Genomic DNA, 23481 nt, shown 5'->3' with positions numbered 1-23481 from the left:
ATGATATTCTCCAAAGATTTTCCTCATTTCCTCGAGCACTAAGGGTAGTCGCTTATATGCACAAATTCATCCATAAACTTAAACAAATGGTGAAAAGGATATCAAACGATCCTGACGTACAACTAACATATTCCGACTTGCAACATGCCAAGGTCAGTCTAATCTTGTATACACAAACTCGCTATTTCAGCAAAGAGAAATCAAAGTTGCTTGAAAAGCGACCTCTCGAAAAGGGAAGCTCACTTCTCGTGTTAAACCCATTCCTGGACGCTAAGGGATTACTACGGGCAAATGGAAGACTAGCCAACTCCAGCCTTAGTTACAATGAACGACATCCCATCATTATCCCAGAGAAATCCCGTTTTACCTACTTATTTCTAATATATCTCCACCAGCTTACACTGCATGGTGAGCATCGCTTGATGCAACAAATGGTCCGGCAAGAGTTTTATGTACCGCGACTAAATCCACAAATTAAAAGAACCATTTTCATGTGTAAACAGTGTACTATGTACAAGCACAAGATGCGTACGCAGATCATGTCAGCCCTACCACCTGAACGCTGCAACTATGCTTTACCCTTTACCATCACTGGGGTTGATTTTGCTGGACCTTTCCAGATAAAGGCCTCAATGCTAAGGTCTTCCTCATTTAGGAAAGGGTATGTGGCTGTCTTTGTGTGTTTTACAACAAAGGCAGTACACCTCGAGCTATGTTCGGATCTGACTACTGCGGCTTTTCTTGCAGCATTTGCCCGCTTTGTCGGACGACGCGGATTTCCTTTAAAAATTATGAGCGACAATGGAAAAAACTTTGTCGGAGCTCAAAGAGCCACGGAAAAGGAGTTTTTACAATTCATGAAAGAAGTATCCCCCGAAATTGTCAGAAAATATGCACCCCAAGGAATCGATTGGCAATTCATACCCCCATGTTCTCCACACATGGGCGGACTCTGGGAATCAGCAGTAAAGAGCTTTAAGTCCCATTTAAAGAAAACGGCTGGTAACCATAAATTCAATTATGAGGAGTTTACTACATTACTCACTCGTATCGAAGCCGTACTAAACTCTAGACCTATCTCACCACTCTCGCAAGATCCCTCCGACTTCACAGCCTTAACCCCAGGGCATTTTCTTAAAGGAGCACCCATTCTGGCCATACCTGAGCCAGGCGTGGAGTCGCTATCCTTATTGAACAGATGGGAGCGAATTAAAATTCTCCATCATGATTTCAGCCGCCGATGGAAGGAAGACTACATAAAGGACCTTCACAAGAGATATCGGTGGAAAACTCAAGAAAAGGCACCAAAGCTTGGAGACTGCGTCCTTATACAATATGATTGTCTCCCTCTTACGGAATGGCGACTCGGCCGCATAAAACAACTTCATTACGGTTCCGACGGTCATGTTCGAGTAGTTGATCTCCGCACTCAAACCGGAACACTAACCAGACCGCTCGTAAAATTATGCTTTCTACCAACCGCCGAAGATAAAGAAACGTAAAACCGAAACCGAAATAATAAATCAATAAATCGTTAAAACATATAAACCGCTTACCAAATCGAAACCTCGAATAACATTAATGACACAAAGACTTAACATAAATGTCTGATAAAAAATGACATCCTATTCATGCCACATATCGTGGCACAAAAGTCCATATTATTGTAAATTTCACAATACATTTCTAATATTATAATTTCTCTCACAGAGTAATATGGACGTGGATATGGCATCAACGTCAACGCCAACCACGCGTTCGGCAATTTCCGCCCCTCGCGCTGAAGCTGCCCCAATAGCAGCACCCCGGACCAACACTGCACCGGCAGCGCCTCGAACAACAACAGGCTCCACCGCGACAACGGCTCCGCGTCAAAGCACGCCAGCATTACCAGTGGATTTGCAAGTAATTCGTTGTCCATTATGCCGCCGCCCTCATCGGCTATCGCACTGCGGTATATTCAAAGGCATGCCGCCGATGCAACGCCAGCAGGTGGCACAGGCGCACGGGTATTGCCTGAATTGTCTGGCAACTTCCCACGCAACTCAGGAGTGCCCATCACCTAATCGTTGCCAAATCTGTTTGCGGGCTCATCATACGATGCTGCACCGCACTACCAGACGCGACTCCGGGCGCCCACCGGCTCCTCGCACCAGTGGTAACGTCAGGCGTTCCCAAAGGACTCCTGTGACGGCATACCGCCGCCGCGGACCCTCTGCAGCAGAATCCCGTCCTTGGCGCCATAACCGGGCAACATCAACACGACGTCATCAGCTTAGGCCGCAATCCCGCCGGTCAACAGGTCTCAGCAGCGTTGTAGCAACGCTACAGCAGCTACAGCGGCTTCTAGGTTAAATACTCGCCTAGGGGGGCCGGGATGGCTAAATGAGTAGCGACGTCGCATCACATCTGCATCAATTCATCACACCGAATCGACTAATCACCTCATCACGCGAGCGAACACCACACATTAACACACATACACGCACATGCACCCAAACGCGATGACATTCTGCAGTCTAATTATAACAAAAGGAATAGAGAAACCAGCGCGGGCACCTTTCGTTGATACGACGTCGTCCAAGCAACATCGATTTTCGCAGCCTCTCAGCATCCCGGTTCCCGTTCGCTACCCGCATTTGTATAGTTAAAGTTTTCACTTAATATTAAAATAATTTTCATAATAACTTTCCTCAATGTGTATATATATATACTATATATTTAACGGTCTGAAACCTAGTGTTTAGTAAATTGAAATTCATTTTATAATAATACTCTTAAGTGAATTTGAAGGAAATAAAAGGTTTATAACGATTTTCGAAATTTAGTGCATTTTTCCTTACGACAATAATTGTGAGTGGCCTATAAGGTGAGTTAAGTGTACATAACTAAAATGGATAAAGCCCCCATATCACTAATATTAAAATTTTTAAGCATCCGGTAAGCTTGGCTGTTTATATATTGAATGGTATGTCAGGTAACTTAATGAAACTCAGAGGTCATATGTTTATGTTAATAATATGTAGTACCGCCAAAAATAGATAATATCTGGTCAATACAACACTTATCTCCAATATATATAATAAAAGATGTTCAAACTTATGGTTGGCCTTATACCGTATATATTGGTCGATATGTGAAATATTTTAGCATGTGATCGCATTACAAGGTGCGCTCCAAAGTAAACAGGACTTTTTGAATCTAGCGTCCTCTGGTGGAGCCATCTGTATGTCGACTGCGTTAGAATCTGCTATTTTTATCGATTGTCCACTGAGAATTTCATGACATTTCATCAATTGGAAGTGAAGTTATTGCAGTATGTTTGTGTTATCGGTGCGCATATGAGCTTCGAGAAAAGAGCCAACATTAAAATTTTGTTTTAAAATTGGTAAAACTTTCACCAAAACATTACAATTGTTGAAATAAGTTTATTGCGATGATTGCCTATCTGTAGCAAAGTGCGCGAGTGGTTACAACGCTTTCAAAGTGGTCGGGAGGACAAGACAATCAACATGTGGGCCAATCAAAATCCGTGATCACCGGAAATTCCACCAAAACTGTGCGTGAGTTCATCAAAAATCAGCCCAAATCATCATTGAAGTTCGTGGAAATGGAATCGAACATCTCGAAAACATCGATTTATCGCAGTTTGACCGAATATTTGGGCTTACGGAAGGTGTGTGCACGGTTTGCTCCGCACAAATTGACTGACGACGATTTTGACGACGGAGGACAATTATTTGACTAAGAATCACATTTTAACCATTAACCACTCCCAGTATTCACCTGATATGGCACCCTACGACTTCTTCTATTTCGGAAAAATGCATTTACCCATGAAAAGAAAACGTTATGCAGACGTAGACGAGCTAAAACACTCGTTCGACATGCTTTTGGACCGTGCAACTAGCTGTTGAACCAGGAGACTATTTTGAATAAAATAAATTGATTTTGTTCTGTTTTTAAAGTACTGTTTACTTTGGAACACATCTTGTATATGTTAATTTAATGCCGAAAATATGTTAATTTATATTATATTTCATATCATAATTTTCGTTTTTTATCAGACCTAAGTGCGAGTATATTAACGGTTTCGTGCTGAACACAATTGGAGTTGGTCTAGGGCTTGGCTTTAATCTCATATCTCTAATATTATCCATTGTGATCTTCCATGTAGTTGACCTTTTGCACATCAACAGTAAATTTAGTCTCCTCGGTTAAGTTTATGTCTGACATATCTCATTTGAGGATGATTATAATAAAATATTCGCTAACGCTATAGTCTATATTACATATATAAAAGAAAGTTTGAGTACACTAATTACACAGTACAACAGCTAATCTGGGGGGTGAGAAATTCCAAGTTAGGGTGATGGTACTAGGTCAGTATAGTTAAAGCCTCAAAGGGTTTTTTTAAAATAAATAAAAATAAATAAATTAAATAAAAATAAAAAATTATAAAAATGTTTACTTTATTTTTTTAGTAGTTTATGGCCAGAAGTCTGAAGTTATTGGGGAAAATTTATAAAAAAGGCGATAAATGACACTTTTTTGAATAAAAACAAATAGAAATTGTAATTCTTAATTTTTCTAAATTTGTTTCAAAAAAATCGGACAAGTGGTTCGCGAAAAAACATCAAGATAAGGAAAAAATTTAAAAGGTCATAAAAAAAACTGACACATACGAACGCCAAACCCTTTGAGTCTTTTGCTATACTGACCTAGTACCATCACCCTGACTTGGAATTTCTCACCCCCCAGACAATAATCCCAAAAATGTTCCACAGTGTTACACATAACGGAAGAACGTCTGAAAATTGGTGAGAAGGTAATAAAGTATACTTTTTATTTCTTTATGTGTAAATTCAATACAATTCATAATTATAATAAAAACCATTTGAAAAATTTATTACTTCACAAAAAAGAAAGAAATAAGTATTTAGTATATGGATTATACTGCTTATTGCTCCTGAACAAGCCAATTGTTTTAACGAAACAGTCCGCTATTTTTAATATCAAAACAAAAAATGGCATTAGTTTCTTCGTCTAGGTATTGCGGGGACTTTGCTAGATTATGAGCGAAGGACGCAAATGCATTTACAACAACCCAAATGCGAAATATAACATAAAAAATAACGAAATAACTACAGTGTTGATAAAAAGGTCTATTACAATTATAGATATACAGAAATATTTTCGAAGCATTGCACAGCGCACTGCAATATCCAAACGGAAACGATGAAGTACTATATGCGTACAATTTCAGAATTAACCTTCCTCAAAAATAATACAATTGCTAAATAGAAGAAACACACAGCCAGATCATAATTAGTTCAGTAATCAGTCTATGAATATTATACCACGTGCATCCCAAAAGACTGATGCCATAACCTTGCCAACTTTTACGTCTTTCCACGTTTGTCCTCGGTGCTCATTTCGCCTCTTTCCAACTTAGCAAATCTTCTTTCCATGATTGATTTCCCTGGTGCAGAGCCCAACAACAGCATTTTTGCCCAATGCTTTATTAACACGCGAAATACTTTATGATTCATTTTTTGTAAACTAACAGAAGAACTGAAGCCCAGAACATATTAAAAATATGGAGGAAACATTTCTCCGGCCTGCTGAATGGCAGAGAAAGTATAACACCAGGAAAGGGCAAACCCGATTCCCCAATCGATGACGATGGAGCAGACGTTCCATTGCACGACCATGAAGAAGTAGCTATTACCGGTCTGATGAACAACAAAGCGGTGGGTGCCGATGGGTTGCCGGCCGAGATAAAAACGGCGGGAAAGAACTCTTAAGGATCATGTATTAGCTTCTTTTTAAAATATTGTCGGACGAAAGTATGCCCAACGATTGGAATCTAAGTGTACTCGGCCCAATCCACAGAAAGGAGCCCCCCCAAAATCTGCGTAAACTACCGAGGGATAAGTCTCGCAAATAAGATTCTATCGAGCGTATTGTGTGAAAGATTAAAGCCCACCGTCAACAAACTGATTGGACGAAGTAAGGAAGCAACGCAAATGGGTCTGGTAGTGAATGAGGGCAAGACGAAATATCTCCTGTCATCAAACAAACAGTCATCGCACTCGCGACTTGGCTCTCACGTCACAGTTGACAGTCATAACTTTGAAGTCGTAGATAATTTCGTCAATTTAGGAACCAGTATAAACACCACCAACAATGTCAGCCTGGAAATCCAATGCAGCATTACTCTTGCCAACAGGTGCTACTTCAGACTGAGTAGGCAATTGAGAATTAAAGTCCTCTTTCGACGAACAAAAGCCGAACTCTATAAGTCACTCATTATTCCCGTCCTGCTATATGGTGCAGGGGCTTGGACGATTTTCGAGAGAAAGGTTCTGCGAAAGATTTATGGTCCTTTGCGCATTGACCACGGCGAATATCACATTCGACGGAACGATGAGCTGTATGAGGTATACGATGACATTAACATAGTTCAGCGAATTAAAAGACAGCGACTACGCTGGCTAGGTCATGTTGTCCGAATGGACGAAAACACTCCAGCCCTGAAAGTATGCGACGTAGTACCCGCCGGAGGAAGCAGAGGAAGAGGAAGACCTCCACTCCGTTGGAAGTACCAAGTGGAGAAAAACCTGGCTGCGCTTGGAATATCCAATTCGCGAAAAAAAGAAACGACTAGCGCGCTGTTGTTAACTCGACTATAATCGCGTAAGCGGTGTCTACGTCAGTAAGGAAGAAGAATGTAATGTTTACATGTTAAATATATCTATTGTGTATTAAAAAATCACAGGTTTTTAATAATCGCAGCATAGTTCTCTCTATCTCTCGCCACATCTATAAGGTTGCCAACGTTCTGGATTCCAATCCTTTGTCGAATGTTATTTGCGGCCAATACCCCGTTTTCTTTCAATTTTTCCTTGGATAATTATTTGTAGAATCTCGTACGTAGAGTGCCTCATAATATTATATGTCCCAGGTAGGCTGCTTTTCTTTGTTTTATTGTCTTTAACAAACCTCTATTACGGTTCACTCTTCTTAAAACTTCAATATTTGTAACTCTATCCGTCCATGGGATTTTTAGTATTCTTCTAATAAGCCATACCTCGAAGGACTCTAGCTTGTTCACATCTGTGATTTTTAGAGTCCACGTTTCCATCGCATAGAGAAGCACTGACCAAACATAGCATTTTTAAAAACGTATTTTGGTTGTGATGTTGAGGTCATGGCTATATAACATGTTTTTGTATTTGTATTTCGACATTTTATTTCTTTAGAACAATCACCATTTTCATTGATCTGACAACCAAGGTACTTGAAATTTTTAACTCTTTCGATGAGCATATGTGTTTTTCCTATTAATAATCATGTACTTCTTTTTTAGAATCTGCTTTTTTTAAGCCTAACAATAAGTTTTAAAATTTTAAATCTATTCAAAAACTAGACAGGCTCAAGCAAGTGATTGAGATGTTTTGGTGATACGTTGCTCTTTAATACGACGGTATGTCTCTTCTTTTAAGTCGTGTTTGATCGCAGGAATTACCAAAGCATTAGCCATTTGGGTGATCTCGGAGTTTAGATATACATTTAATTCTGCTATCTTCTACTTCTTTCTTTACCGTAGAAATACCAAGGTCTTCATGGATATTTTCGTTACGCACGTACCATGGTGAACACGTGATTGTTCCAAGCATTTTTGATTGGAACTTTTGTATTATATCAATATTAGTTGCACAGGTCGTACCCCACAGTTGAATGCCATATATCCAAATCGGCTTTATGACCGCATTATATAAAAGCACTTTGTTGTCTAGGCTAAGTTTGGTGTTTTTATTTAAAAGCCAATTTAAATTTGCAGCTCTAATTTTTATACATGTTATTTTACTAGAGATGTGTTTTCTCCACGTTAGCCTTCTATCTAGGTGAATTCCAATATACTATGTTACTTCGTTTGCTAGGGGTACTAAAATGTGGTTTATTTTTTACTGCTGGGCACATCTTTGGTCTTAGCGAAAATGTAATTACACTTCTGTTCATTCACATATATATGTACGCCAGTTCACTAGCCATTCTTCGACAGAACTTAAATGTTCCGCTAATAGTTATTCTTGACGTGGCAGTTGTTACGGCTCACTATAGCTGTGTAGTCCGCAAAAGTTGAAGTTAATACATTATGAAGATCTGCCGTATATATGATGTATATTGTTGGGCCTAAAACACTGTCCTGGGGTGCACCAGCCCTTATCTGTCGGTCATCAGATATGAAATCTCCCACTTTTGCCATTAATTTTTTTTGTTGAATTTGACACAGCTTCTTTATGTACATTTCGGTCCTCACGTTTGAGCGCTTTTTTTAATTTACGTACTGCAGCTTTCAATTGAAGCTGAGTGGAAAGAGAACGATTTATCTGCCATTCGCGTCTTGCACGCCTTTTTTCATTTGCAAGCATTTCTATTTCTTTAAGAGATTTTTATGAAACCAAGCGGCTTACAGCTTTTGTTTGGAGTTGCTAAGACAGCTGCGCTGGTTATTGTATCATTGACTTCTCTTATGCTTTCGTTAATAACTCTTCCTGTATTTATTTAGTACTCAATATTAATGTGGCTACTAACTATTTTTAATATTTTAGCCAATTCGTTTTATAAAAAGTTAGACCCACTTTTGGATTAACGAATATAGGTTGTTCACATAACGTTATTAGTACAGGAGAGTGATCAGAAGATAGATCAGTACATGTACTATCAGCTGTTATGTGCGATTTATCTATATTTTTGATTACAACAAAGTCAATTAAATCTCGTATTCTCTTACGATCATAAAGCCAATATGTCGGCTTATCAGGAGATATTATTTAAAGTTTGTTGTGCCTATTTATATTAGTGTGATACAGCTGTCGTCCTTTCTGATTAATTAGTCGTGAGCCCCAATATGTGTGTTTTGCATTGTAATCTCCACCTGCTAGAAATCTATGGCCTAGTGTTCCAAAAAAGTCTTTAAATTGGATGTCTGTAATTCTAAACCGAGGTGGGCAGTATATGGCCGTCAGGTTGAAGTCCCCGCAGCGATTTTTTTTATAGTTATTGTTTTAGCTTGTGTTCAAATATCATTGAACATGCTTACTTATCAGCAAAGCCGAAATTCTACTAAATATAAATATCAATTTATATACAATATTAATATATTAATATATATGTACATACATAATGCCTTTACATGTAATGCACATCCAATAATAATAAAAATGCAGGGGGACACAAGTCATAAATTTACAGATGTGATAACATTAAACACACACACACATGTATTCAATTGTACACTTGAAAACAACCCCATGTCAAGCAGCAATAAACAGTACGGTGCCATACTTACAAACATACACACATACACATATATTTAGTTATTTAAGATAGTTTTGAAATTTGTATGTAAGCAAGGAAAATATCAAAATAAAATCAGATTTGAAATACAATCTCAGCCAGAAAACTTATTTTATTTATATCTTTTACTTCCCCCCACCAGTGGTAAGGGGTAAAAGAAAATAATAGTCTTAGAGCCAGTGAATGGCAGAGTGCATGTATTTTACCAAAGATGATATTTTGTTTGGTGACCCTTCTATACATACTAGGGTGTGTCATTCTGAGGCAACCTTTTTTTTCAACTGAAAAACAGACTCAAAACTTTCGAAAATGTGAAAAACAACGTCACTCAAAAGATGAGCTCTTAATATTAATATTAAGAGGTGTCTCACTCAAATTTTCTGTTTTCCATATAAATAATATGGAAAAAAGCATTGCGGAGGTTATTATATGTGCACGCGATGGCTGCCAGTGGGGATGGTAAACTCGATTCCCATTCTACTCGAAAATCGAGTTTTCTCGTAAAATAATCGATTTTTTGTAATCGATCTTCAGTAGTCGAAGTTGATTAAGAATCGATTCTTGACATTCCAGGTAAGACAGGTACGTAAATCAGACCAAGTTCGCAAGTATTTTAACAAAGCTGGCGTTTGGTCACAGCAAATAATATCGTAAATATAACCAGAAAAATAAATGGCAGACAATTTTTTCGGTTGTAACCTCGTGGCAAACGTTTTCGAAAATTAAAAAAAAACAAATTTTCGAAAGTATTTTAACAAATCTGATTTTTATATATGTTATTTTTAATGGTATTATTAGTTTATTTTTCAAACGGCAGACGTTTTCTCCGGTTATAATACCCCGACAGACGATAATATATATTGACAGTGTGATTATATCGCTCATTTGCTGCAAGACCGGCATAATTCAAAAAACGTGATTTTTGAGTTAATGCTGCAGAATTGTTCGTTATATCATACTTCATGTTGAGTGAAAAATTCATATGAATACCTCTTATATGCTCCGCTTGAGAAGAGGTGTAAGGTTGGAGTCACCGTGTAAGGTTGTAGTAAGTTGAAAACTTTAAACGCGTTTTCTGGAGAATCGATTTTTTTGACTTATGCCGGTCTTGCAGCAAATGAGCGATATGTACCTACCAGAGACCTGCATTGAGTATGATCGATCCGGTTTGATCAGCCACGCTCAAAACGATCAAACTCAGCACAGCTGTTCGCTACAAAATTGTTCGATCGACTTTCGTGCTCAAAACGAAGTAGTTCGATCAGTTGATTTGATTGCTCTGTTTACTGGTTGAAACTGATTGGTTGGTTCCGGTATGATGATTGGAAATGATTGTACAGAAAAGGACGATCAAGTCCAACGATGCACGAAAACTCAGGCATCGATCAACTATGCGTTTGAATTGATTGTGATTGAACCAATCAGATCGAGAATTGCCCTGCGAATATGTATGTATGTATGTGCATAATTTGTATGTACATTAGGCATATAACAAATTTTGACGAAAAATTTGGCATACCACCACGTGGTGGCAAATATTGTACAAGTAATGAATATCACTTTTTTATGTGATTTCGGTTCAAAAACGTTCCGCGCAAAAATGGATTTCTAAAAAAAGTCAACATGTTTTTTTGTGTTATTATTATATTGAATCAGAATTTTCTGAAGAAAAATTAGTTTGGGGTGGGTGGGGCACTTCCCTTAGGTCAATTAAAAGGCGTTTGGAATAATTAGAAGATTATTAGTTAAATAAATATCTATTATTATGAAGAAAAACGTGTACAGTGTACAAAACTTTTTTCGTTTTTTTCAGCAGTTCTGATAAAAAAGTAATTTCGTTTTGCGCGGAAACTTTTTTGCAATTTCGCAAAAAAAAAAAAATAATGGAGTTCATACTTTTTTATTCTCTATTCGACTATGGTATGCCGTTTTTCGTATTTGCAAAAATTGTAAAAAGTTATATGCCTAATGTACATATTTGTGTGTTTTAACGGAAACAAGTTGCGATGCATAAAATTAACCATAACATTACTGCATATATGTATTTCTTCATTTTTAACTAAAATTCAATTAATGTTTAAAATTAATAAACAAAGGTTATGCTTAAAATATTAGGGAACACAAATTTCAAATTTTTATCACTTCTTCATTGAGATCAACAAAAATTTAAAATTAAAAGAAGGTAATAAATTTGATTTCTTTATCGCTAAAACTTTTAAAAAATAAATTTAAAGACAATAAATTATCAACTGAACATGGTCCGAGCCTATTTCTTTTTTCAGTTATAATACTTCCAGCTAAAGAAAAAGAACGCTCAGCGACTGCGCTGCTGGCAGTAACCTCCCGGTATGACCAAACGGTATGATTGTGATCGATCGGAATGCAAGCAGCATTGTCGAACATTCTTTGCTGCTCACACAAGGCGTTCGATCGAGAAAAATCATTACGAAACAAGCAACAGTGATTGAAACTGATTGTTCGCTTTGATCACGCTCGCTTACGATCATTCATTTTTGTTGAAGCAAAGTTTTCCATCACAACAAATCTGAGTCAATGATCGGGTATGATTGAAAAAATTGTGATCGTTGCAGCTCTCTGGTACCTACTGTGATTACTTCAATTTCGATCATTTCTGCATGGAAATAAATATATTATGAAAAATATAAGAACAAAATTATATTTACTACTTTATAATAATGAATGGGGAAGATGGTTTGTTCATAAATCAATATAATAACTATTATAACAACATTCACTTAATTGGTATTAATGAAAATATGTATCGAGTTTTTATTGATATATTTTTAAATACCTTCATGAACTTAAATATCAAAATACTGTTATACCTAGTGATATTTACGAATCAGGTTATCACAGTGCATGTTACAGTTCATTTACAGCATTGAAGAGAAAATTTCTTGAAACAAGTAAAAATGTCGTTTTGTCAGCAATTAAAACACGTGTTAGATCAGAATGTTCATCAAACTAGCAACCATCAACATCAGCGAATAATTGTGAAATTACAGACACTTTGGTGCAAGATTCGACTGTAGATAACCTGTCTAACGTTAGTGACAATGTCGTTGCATCAGTAACTCAATATACATAGTACTTCATCAGAGTATTTACTCGTATTAAATGAGCAGCCATCAATATCTACGAGCAACTCGACAATTGCTGACACTTCAATGCAAGATTTGACCGGTAAGAGAAATAGTAATGTAAGTGGCATGCTTTCCAAGAAAATTATCAAATTGTTTTTGAAGAAATCTGTTCTCTAATAGAAGAGAACGTAATTAAACGTGGGCGATGTTATTGCGTTTCATATTTATTTAAACAATATAATGACTCATTCAGAGAGCTAAATAACGAAGAAACATCCAGTGTTCGTAATAAATTTAAAGATCATATTCATATCTTGCAATCAAATATTAAAAAAGTCGTTGCACTTAAAGGAATAACTACTATTTATTTCTCATTTACAATATTTACTCATTTACAAGATCAAGATATTCTACAAGCCGCAGCATTCATTTAGCGTAATGAGATGATAAACATAAATAAATCTAGATTACCAGATGACATAACTAGTAAACGATTGATACAAGGTGAATGCTCGATACCACTAACAGTTTCTAATTTTGTAGTTTCTGTTATAGGATGTTATGGTCGTAAGCGTCGGAGTTGTGACAATTTTAAACGGCACGTCAATTCTATGTCTGAAGTTATGGTATATATGGTACATAATGGTAATATCAAAACGTCAAAACATATTTGCTTAGGTATAGCATTGAACAGTTTGACAAGCAGTCGGAAAGTTACAGATATTATAAATCGGTATGGCCATTGTATTAGTTGCTGTTGAAGAATTAGTAACAGAAACCACTTTAACTCAAACTTCACGAACTGGAGTGTGTGCGGAAGTCATAAAAAACTGAAAATCTGTCAACAGGTATTGCGTATGACAACTACGATTGGTTTGTTGAAACAAAAACTGGTAAAAACTTTCGCGACTGTTATTCCTACAAAGTGAATCATGGAATTGTTGAATCGAGTTTTGTTGATGATCACCCCTGTCCTTTACACGAGGAAGCCGATAGTAAAATTATTTATCATGTGTGCAGTATTCTGGACGAGTCTAATATCGTTCTGATACAAATATATTAATTATAATGCTTGGCAATATGGTTCTCTTAAAAAATCTGTTGTCTCATATTTAGATGCTTATTGGGACTGGAAACCATGAAAGATTTATTGATATTACTAAAATTTACGAGCTGCACGGTGAATTATTGACAAAGAGCTTGATTGGTTTTCACTCTTTCACGGGGTGAGACTTTAACCCTGCTTTTTTTAATAAAGGTAAATAAAGACCTGTCACCTTCTTAAAAAAAATGTTTAAATTTCAAAAAGGGTTTGAAAGTTTAGGAAACGCTGAGTTAATTTACTTGCCACATGTATATATAACACCAAGAAAACCACAGGCGTTGATGATAGTCGTATTCAGATATTTGTCAATAGCTACAAAGCATCTGACTTAAATGAAAACTTTAATAAAAAAGTTGTAAACTTCGACACTAGTTCAATACTTCCATGTAAAGCTGAACTTTACCAACAATTCTTGAGGGCTTATTACATTTCCAGCATCTGGAAAAATTCTTCACAGAAAAATCCGACGATGTCAAATCCACTAAAATATGGTTGGGAACACCAAGATACATCATCCGTGTTCAAGTGGTTTGAGGGAGACCAGCTACCATGTTTAGTTAGTGGTTTATTCAAGATATACCAGGTAATTTTATTATACTGTATGCTATTTTATATTCAAATTGTTCAGTTGAAACATTTAAACATAATTTACCAGACGACAACGAAGATGACCAAGATGATGAGCATTATGACAAAAGTAATGATTCCGACGACGAAACTGACGAATCATAATACGATGGAATAAAAATATATATAAAAATATATCAGTAAAAACTCGAAACATATTTTCATTAATACCAATTAAGCGAATGTTGTTATAATAGTTATTATATTGATTTATAAACAGACCATCTTCCCCATTCATTATTATAAAGTAGTAAATATAATTTTGTTCTTATATTTTTCATAATATATTTATTTCCATACAGAAATGATCGAAATTGAAGTAATCACAGTAGGTACATATAATCACACTGTCAATATATATTATCGTCTGCCGGAGTATTATAACCGAAAAATAAACTAATAATACCATTACAAATAACATATATAAAAATCAGATTTGTTAAAATACTTTCGATTTTTTTTTTTAATTTTCAAAAACGTCTGCCACGAGGTTACAACCGTCGTCTGCTATTTATTTTTCTGGTTATATTTACCATATTATTTGCTGTGACCCAACGCCAGCTTTGTTAAAATACTTGCGAACTTGGTCTGATTTACGTACCTGTCTTACCTGGGTGACGTCATAGCTACCTTCGCTGGGCTTAGCTGTTCCCTATTTCATGTAAGGTATGTATAGAAGGGTCACCGAACAAAATATCATCTTTGGTAAAATACATGCACTCTGCCATTCACTGGCTCTTAGACTATAAAAGGAGATATTTCAAGTAAAATAGCAATGCCTATTACTTATTGCCCCCCACCCGAGGTAAAGAATAAGTCACGCAGCGCTGTATTAACTTTTACTTAACATTTTGGTCCTTCGAACCGGATATTTTGAGCTCAAGCGACAATAAACTCAACAATTGAGTATAATAACGCCTTATACTGAGAATAAGGAACAGGATACGTAAGCCGTAATAGCAAAAGTCTGTACGCAAAAATCTTTTAATTGCGATTCAGAAAGATACTCAACTGCTGTGAGTCGAGGCACAGCAAGGTCAACTAGGCGACCAATCAATAACCTCCAACGATCCCTCTGAAGAATAAAAGCGCAATATTGCAATTTAAAAAAAAGAAGCTGTCAACATGGGAATCAACAGAGGAAATATCCTTGAAAGCCAACTTGACTTAGCAGAGAAAGTCCTGCAAACATACAATAATATAGCGGACAAATCGATAAGAAAATCAAAAGTTGAACAGTTAAATAAATATGTTATTAAAATACAAAAAGATTTTGACGCCAACCACGAAAAACTAATGGCTGATGGCATAGGTGAAGAGGAATATTTTAAGTCGAATTCTTATGACAACGTGACAGAGCAAATTGAAGAAATTATTTAACAACTCAAACAAGCTCTTAAAGAAGAAGTCTAATTTCCATTGTCAGAAAGAAAACAGAAACATCAAACTGACACACTAGAACAACAGCAAACTACGTCAGATAGGAAATTTGCTATTTTTAGAAGGAAAATTGAAAACCTTCGGAAGCAAATGGCTGACCTGAGTTTCGAAGTGGTTGTCAACTCTGATCAATTCGCATGTTTGAAAACACTGTTTAACAACATAGAAAATGCGTACAGCAGCGATCTTTCAAAATAGTTTAATTTGGAAATTGAGGAAGCTTACGACGAAATAGTAGCACATTATTATAAAGAGCTCCCTCGTCTAAAAAATGGCTTAAAAATTGAAGAGCCAAAAATAGCATTTCGTCATAATTTGGAATTGGAAAAATTGAAAATTCCAAATTTCTATGGGAAAATAAAAGAATGGGCTAATTTTTTCAACGTCTTCCAAGACATGGTACACAACAACGAAAAAATTCTTCGTTCACGCCTTTGCTTGAAAGGTGAAGCTGCTCGTCTGATTCAACATTTGCAGATATCAGCCGATAATTACACAGCAGCGTGGAGTATCCTTAAAGAAAGGTACGACAACAAACGGATTTTGTTCACGACACAGTGGGACAGAATAATGGATCAGCCAGTTATTAATAGTGACAACGCCGACAGTGTAAGGCAGCTTCTAGACACTATAAACGAATGCCTCATTGCAATAAAGTCATTGGGCGTTAAAACAGAAGAGGCTGATTCTCTTATAGCTAGAGTTATTGTACGGAAGCTAGACAAGGAACTACCCAGATTATATGAGCAGTTTGTAAGAAAGACCAGGGATATTCAGAAATTATCTGACATTCAAGGATTCCTGGACCAGCACTTCCAAATATTAAAAGTAATAGAGGAAGGCAAAAAAACAAAAAAATGAAGTTGAAGAAAAATCACTTGAAGAACTTCATAAACCTTCAAAAACTGCGGAAAGACCAACTGAATTGGCACCTTGGCACTTATCTCTTATGAGAAGGAAGAGGAAATTCAAGTTTTGCACAAACTAACAAGTAAAATAGCAATGCCGAAAAAGAGCAGCGTAATCTTACCAAAAAGGAAGAACTAATAAGTCTTCTAAAGGCATCAATACACAAATTTCCAAAATATATCCGACCGTGTCCATTGCATTGAAGCTAAAAACACATTATGAAATTAATGATAATTCAACACTGGACTTTGATCTACTTGACGAAGAGCTAAGTAAAGACGTGAAAATTAAAGTCATTGACGATGGAGCCAAAGCCAAAACGAGGATGGGATGTCCACCGACAAAACAAGTACAACAATCACCGAAGGACGGACAGTGCAGAAAAGTGTACAAAGATACACAAAAAGATGCGTAAAGTCAAAGGTATACCGTCGTCCGATGTAAAAGGAGAAAAGCGGACAGGACTCGAATATCAACAAATAGTTACGAGCAACACAGGAAGGCGCATAGTCATCGTGAACGTCAATTAGTTCACGACCTTGACAGGATCGCAAGCTGTTGCCACCTTTCTAGCACTCACATTTGGCGTCCGGTAGAATGTTCGAAATTGAACATGTAGTTATATTAAACAAAATAAGATAAGAAATATCACACTCGTATACATACATATCCATATACAGTCCACTAATTTTTATACTCTCGCAACAAAGTTGCTAAGGAGAGTATTATAGTTTTGTTCACATAACGGTTGTTTGTAAGTCCTAAAACTAAAAGAGTCATATATAGGGTTATATATAACAAAGTGATTAGGGTGACGAGTATAGTCCGTCTGTCCGTCCTTCCGTGCAAGCTGTAACTTGAGTAAAAATTGAGATATCATGACGAAACTTGGTACACGTATTTCTTGGCTCCATAAGAAGGAAAGTGAAATTTGGCACAAAGGATCGCATTAGGGAGGGGCATATTTAGACGTATTTTTTTTGGAAAAGTGGGCGTGGCCCCGCCCCCTACTAAGTTTTTTGTATATATCTTGGAAACTACTATAGCTATGTCAACCAAACTCTATAGACTCGTTTCCTTCTGGTATTTCCATATACAGTTCAAAAATGGAGGAAATCGGATAATATCCACGCCCACCTCCCATATAAAGGTTAAGTTGAAAATCAGTAAAAAAATGCGTTAACCGACAAACAAAAAACGTCAGAAACACTAAATTTTACGGAAGAAATGGCAGAAGGAAGCTGCACCCAGGCTTTTTTTGAAAATTGAAAATGGGCGTGGCGTCGCCCACTTATGGACCAAAAACCATATCTCAGGAACTATTAATCTAATTAATTTTACAGCAAAATAAAAAAAACATGTAAATGACGGATAATGAAATCTCGATTACCACTTTATCATGCGAGAGTATAAAATGTTCGGTGACACCCGAACTTAGCCCTTCCTTACTTGTAAATAATCATTTCTCCCTCGACAATATGTTCAAATATCATTGAACATGTTTACTTATCAGCAAAGCCGAAATTCTACTAAATATAAATACCTATTTATATATTAATATATATACATATATACATAATCCCTTTACTTGTAATGCACATCCAATAATAATAAAAATGCATGGGGACACAAGTCACAAATTTACAGATGTGACTTGAAAATAACCCCATGTCAAGTAGTGATGAGCGATATTTCACTACCGGTGATTTTTTCACTGTGATTGAAAAATCGCAACTGCGATCACATTTTATAAATAGCAGTTCGCTTCTATGAACTGCGATTGCGATAGCAGTTCGAACTTGTGAATTGCGATCGCAGTTCGAACCTGTTAATTGCGATCGCAGTTCGAAACAGTGAATTGCGATTGCGATAGCAGTTCACAATAAATTTGTGAAACTGTGATTTTATAATAGTACAGTACATGCGATCACAATAGCTAATAGCAGAAAAGTAGCAGCTTTCTTCAGAGTGTTGTATATTTATGTACATGCGTATATGCTATTTTTCGTCATAGCGGTTTGAAGTTTTGAGTATAACGTTCTTATAATTTTTAATAATGGCAGGAAAATTATCAAGGAAAAAAAGTGAAGTATGGCAGATGTTTGAAGTAGAAGATGAAATTTTTAATTTTACTTATTGTTAAAACCAAATTTGAAAGCTTTTGTGATGAATTTAAAAAATTAGCTTAGAGTATAAATTGAAACTCTTTTCATGGTTGCAATATTCATGAATATTTAAATTAAGTTTTTAATAACGCTTAGTAATAAATTATATGAACTTACTTTTACTTTTACTTTTTTATATTTATTTATTCTTTTATTAAGATGCTCTTATAATTATTTCGTTTAACCGAATATTATTTAATTTAAAACAAGAATTGTAATTAATTAATTTCAGAAAAAAATATGGAATAAAAAAATTACGGGTTTTTAATATTTTCCCAAAGATTAGGAAACTCCCGTTATTAATTTGGTCTTGAAAATATTATTAGCGAGTATTCAAAACATTCTGATGGATTATGGAACTCCCGTCATTAGTTTTTCGTTGAAAATATTAAAAGCGGATCATACCAACATACAAATGAACTATGCAATAAGCTCTAAGTTTCAGGTAGCCGAACCGCTCCAACATTTGCGAAAATGTAGTGAAAAGAAAGGCGAAAAAACTTGACTCGAGTTACAGGAACCAAAAGAGAATTTGCCGCCAATAACGACAAAAGGTTCCGTCATTCCTACGACAGTCGGGTTTACGTAACTGGAAGGACTTTTATTCGACCAAACACTGTCAAATCGGCAGAATCTGCCGCTACAACAACAACAACAAAAGGTCTCCGTTTTAACGTCGACTCAGTTGCGATCGCAATAGCAATATAAAATCACAGTGATTTAAAAATTGCAATCACTGAAATCACAGATGTCGAAAAATCGCAATATCGCTCATCTCTAATGTCAAGCAGCAATAAACAATATGCTGCAATACATACAAACAAACACACATACACATATATTTAGTTATTTTATTTATTATTTAAAATTTGTAAATAAGCAAGGAAAATATCAAAATAAAATCAGATTTGAAATACAATCTCAGCTAGAAAATATTATTTTTATGTATATCTTTTAATTCCCCCCACCAGTGGTAAGGGGTAAAAGAAAATAAAAGGAAATATTTCAAGTAAAATACAGTGCCTATCACTTATTGCCCCCCACCCGAGGTAAGGAATAAGTGACGCAGTGCTGCAATAGCTTTTAACGGGTGATTTTTTTGAGGTTAGGATTTTCATGCATTAGTATTTGACAGATCACGTGGGATTTCAGACATGGTGTCAAAGAGAAAGATGCTCAGTATGCTTTGACATTTCATCATGAATAGACTTACTAACGAGCAACGCTTGCAAATCATTGAATTTTATTACCAAAATCAGTGTTCGGTTCGAAATGTGTTTCGCGCTTTACGTCCGATTTATGGTCTACATAATCGACCAAGTGAGCAAACAATTAATGCGATTGTGACCAAGTTTCGCACTCAGTTTACTTTATTGGACATTAAACCAACCACACGAATGCGTACAGTGCGTACAGAAGAGAATATTGCGTCTGTTTCTGAGAGTGTGGCTGAAGACCGTGAAATGTCGATTCGTCGCCGTTCGCAGCAATTGGGTTTGTGTTATTCGACCACATGGAAGATTTTACGCAAAGATCTTGGTGTAAAACCGTATAAAATACAGCTCGTGCAAGAACTGAAGCCGCACGATCTGCCACAACGTCGAATTTTCAGTGAATGGGCCCTAGAAAAGTTGGCAGAAAATCCGCTTTTTTATCGACAAATTTTGTTCAGCGATGAGGCTCATTTCTGGTTGAATGGCTACGTAAATAAGCAAAATTGCCGCATTTGGGGTGAAGAGCAACCAGAAGCCGTTCAAGAACTGCCCATGCATCCCGAAAAATGCACTGTTTGGTGTGGTTTGTACGCTGGTGGAATCATTGGACCGTATTTTTTCAAAGATGCTGTTGGACGCAACGTTACGGTGAATGGCGATCGCTATCGTTCGATGCTAACAAACTTTTTGTTGCCAAAAATGGAAGAACTGAACTTGGTTGACATGTGGTTTCAACAAGATGGCGCTACATGCCACACAGCTCGCGATTCTATGGCCATTTTGAGGGAAAACTTCGGACAACAATTCATCTCAAGAAATGGACCCGTAAGTTGGCCACCAAGATCATGCGATTTAACGCCTTTAGACTATTTTTTGTGGGGCTACGTCAAGTCTAAAGTCTACAGAAATAAGCCAGCAACTATTCCAGCTTTGGAAGACAACATTTCCGAAGAAATTCGGGCTATTCCGGCCGAAATGCTCGAAAAAGTTGCCCAAAATTGGACTTTCCGAATGGACCACCTAAGACGCAGCCGCGGTCAACATTTAAATGAAATTATCTTCAAAAAGTAAATGTCATGAACCAATCTAACGTTTCAAATAAAGAACCGATGAGATTTTGCAAATTTTATGCGTTTTTTTTTTAAAAAAAGTTATCAAGCTCTTAAAAAATCACCCTTTACTTAACAGCTTGTAATTGCGCTGTGGCATAACCATTTTCTAACCAACACTGCTGTTCTTCCATGTCCCTTTCCATCTTAGTGGTTTGTAACATAGAGCCTAAATCCCGGTATAAAGAAATTGTTTTTGTTCGTAAGATGAGTTTCTGACAATAGCATTACATCAATATTATTTTCATCCAGAAATGTATTAAGCTCCAGCTTATGTTGGTTAACACATTAACATTTTTTATTTAAAAAAGTTTGCAAGATTTGGTTTTGTGATTTGATTATCTCTTGACGTGCCATACGTTTTAAGAGCGGAAGCGGGACAAAAAATTCAATATCTTTGGAATGGTATGAATGAACAAAAATTTTTTGGCTGATTATTAAAGGTGAATATTTTCCGCGTTGTGTCACATACTTTTCAATTTATTTAGGGAGAAGAATATTTAAAAAATTTCAATTGTTTAACAAAAAATTATGTAAAATATTATTACTTAAACAAAAGAACCTAAAAAACATTTATAATATAGCACGAACGTTTTTCTTTGACTTCACAAAATTTCATCAATTTATCTCCAGTAGTTTATGAGAAAATAATTTTACAATTTTGTTGTGCTTTAAATTTCAACCTTCAATAACTTTAACAAAAAAAAAAGAATTTTGACGAAATATTTATATCACGGGGTATGCTCCTGGATTCCTTCCTAATGAACTACTAATTTTCAAAATCGGAGATTTTTTGCAATTTTCATGGAACACTTGACGTGGTTTGACCCAACTTTAAAATTTCTGCTGGAACCTCATCCAGACCTGTTGCTTTGTAATTTTTCATTGATTGTATAGCTCTCTCTATTTCGCCTTTCGTAATATAATTGCCAGTTGGTCCGTGGTGGAGATGAAAGTTCTGGTTCAATCTACTGTCATCCGAAAAAACGTTTTTAAGCGTATTCTAAACACTAATATTTTGATGTGATATTTGACACACATATATGTCAGTAATAGCCATATCAACCCAGAAATATTGGGTTGTCAAAAAAGTCTTGCGGCATTTTCGCTAGTTTGCGCTGAAAGCGCGTAGTTCTAGTTTTATTCGTCGCATCGGGTCATGCTATACCTTTTTGGAAAGCTCATTTCACGCGCTAACACGTGTTTGATTGATTGTCGTTTCTTTCAAGTCGTTCGTGAGTTATAGCGTCGCAAACATGGAGCAAAATAAAGAGAAAACACGGCATATTTTACAGTACTACTACGATAAAGGCAAAAATGCATCTCAAGCCGCCAATAAAATTTGTGCCGTTTATGGACCCGATACAGTTTCCATTTCCACCGCACAACGATAGTTTCAACCTTTTCGTTCTGGTGTAGAGTTGGTCGAAGATGCACCACGTTCCGGAAGGCCAGTCGTCGAAAATTGCGACGACTGGCCTTCCGGCCAGTTACCATTGCGAGGATCCTGAGTACCGTCTTCAAACCCATAGCTTATGGCTCCTTGCTTTCGCTGAGAGAACCGACGGACTCCGTAGTTAGCAGCACTTGCCAATAAAGTTGCGCTGTTTTCTCTAGCTTTATTACCCTCTAGTTAGGCGTGGGTATTGACGGGTTTCAACCAAACTCGATACGTAGAACATAGCTGAAGGTCCACTTCTTGAAATGGTCGATACAAAAAGGGTCGAGAAACTAATCGGCCTTCCTACCAGGAAATGAACGCAACTTGCAGGCTTAGAAACAGGTCACTGCAAGTTGCGGTGTCATCTGCACTAATTTGGGTAGTGCTCCACGAATCTCGCAATACATTCCGTAAATTTCAATCTATTAAATCTATGTACTATATACAAATCTTTATGTGCCTTGACTATTTTATCTCCAATGAATAAGTGATCCAAAGTATTATACGAATATATGTACTAATATGAATATCAGTCTTTATATCAATATCTGCTGAATCTATTTTATATAAATTCTTATTAAATGTACTTTTTTATATTTACTAGCTGTCGCGGCAATTGCTATTGTTTTTCATCTCCAGTATCTTTCATTTCAACCACCTATCGTGCGGGGCTGAGGCTGAATCAATAAAATACAGTCATGGACCATTAGTATCTTCACTAAATGTACGATCGCTAGAATATGGCACGCCGACAAAAGTAGCTGCTAGTTCATCTGGAGTGTTTGAGGAGGATGCTACTAACACTGACTTTGGAACAACTGCAAATAATGCGGCCTCATCTACAGCCGCTGCCCTCGAGAGTCCGACAGACACCGGTGGTGAAATAGTCGTGCCAAAAACTTTTCCATTGAGTGCACAAGAACCAACGTGCGAACAGTTACGTGCGATGTGGATGTAAGTACGACAGTAAAAGAGATATATATGTACGTATAAACTTTATT

The 23481-nt window shown here is 36.5% G+C and overlaps 2 protein-coding genes across 16 annotated transcripts in view; both read left to right on the top strand.

The window, feature by feature from the left end:
- Positions 1 to 23481, top strand: part of LOC105234143 (probable serine/threonine-protein kinase DDB_G0276461) — a 412380-nt gene that overhangs the window by 150457 nt on the left and 238442 nt on the right. For 14 of the 15 annotated variants that reach the window (XR_007423251.1, XR_007423250.1, XR_007423248.1 and 11 more), the window contains one exon: positions 23085 to 23434. Coding sequence is in view for 10 of the 15 variants with exons in the window: in XM_049460456.1 (XP_049316413.1) it covers positions 23085 to 23434 (350 nt within the window). In the remaining 5 variants the exon portion in view is untranslated. Of the gene's footprint in view, positions 1 to 23084; positions 23435 to 23481 lie in introns of those variants that run through there. The other variant, XM_049460459.1, reaches the window with a different exon arrangement.
- On the top strand, positions 1716 to 2823 carry LOC125779478 (uncharacterized). Its single transcript, XM_049460840.1, has one exon. It carries the CDS (start codon positions 1717 to 1719, stop codon positions 2353 to 2355), a length of 639 nt encoding a protein of 212 aa, XP_049316797.1. The 5' UTR covers position 1716; the 3' UTR covers positions 2356 to 2823.

The sequence above is a fragment of the Bactrocera dorsalis genome, chromosome 6 (assembly GCF_023373825.1).
Source record: "Bactrocera dorsalis isolate Fly_Bdor chromosome 6, ASM2337382v1, whole genome shotgun sequence".
Lineage (NCBI taxonomy): Eukaryota > Metazoa > Arthropoda > Insecta > Diptera > Tephritidae > Bactrocera > Bactrocera dorsalis.
Note: the sequence above shows the minus strand (reverse complement) of the source record. Positions and strands in the feature narration are given on the sequence as shown.

Bases quoted from the DNA above. Each gene is read 5' to 3' on its own strand.
- LOC125779478 (XM_049460840.1), top strand. From the start codon at position 1,717: ATGGACGTGGATATGGCATCAACGTCAACGCCAACCACGCGTTCGGCA.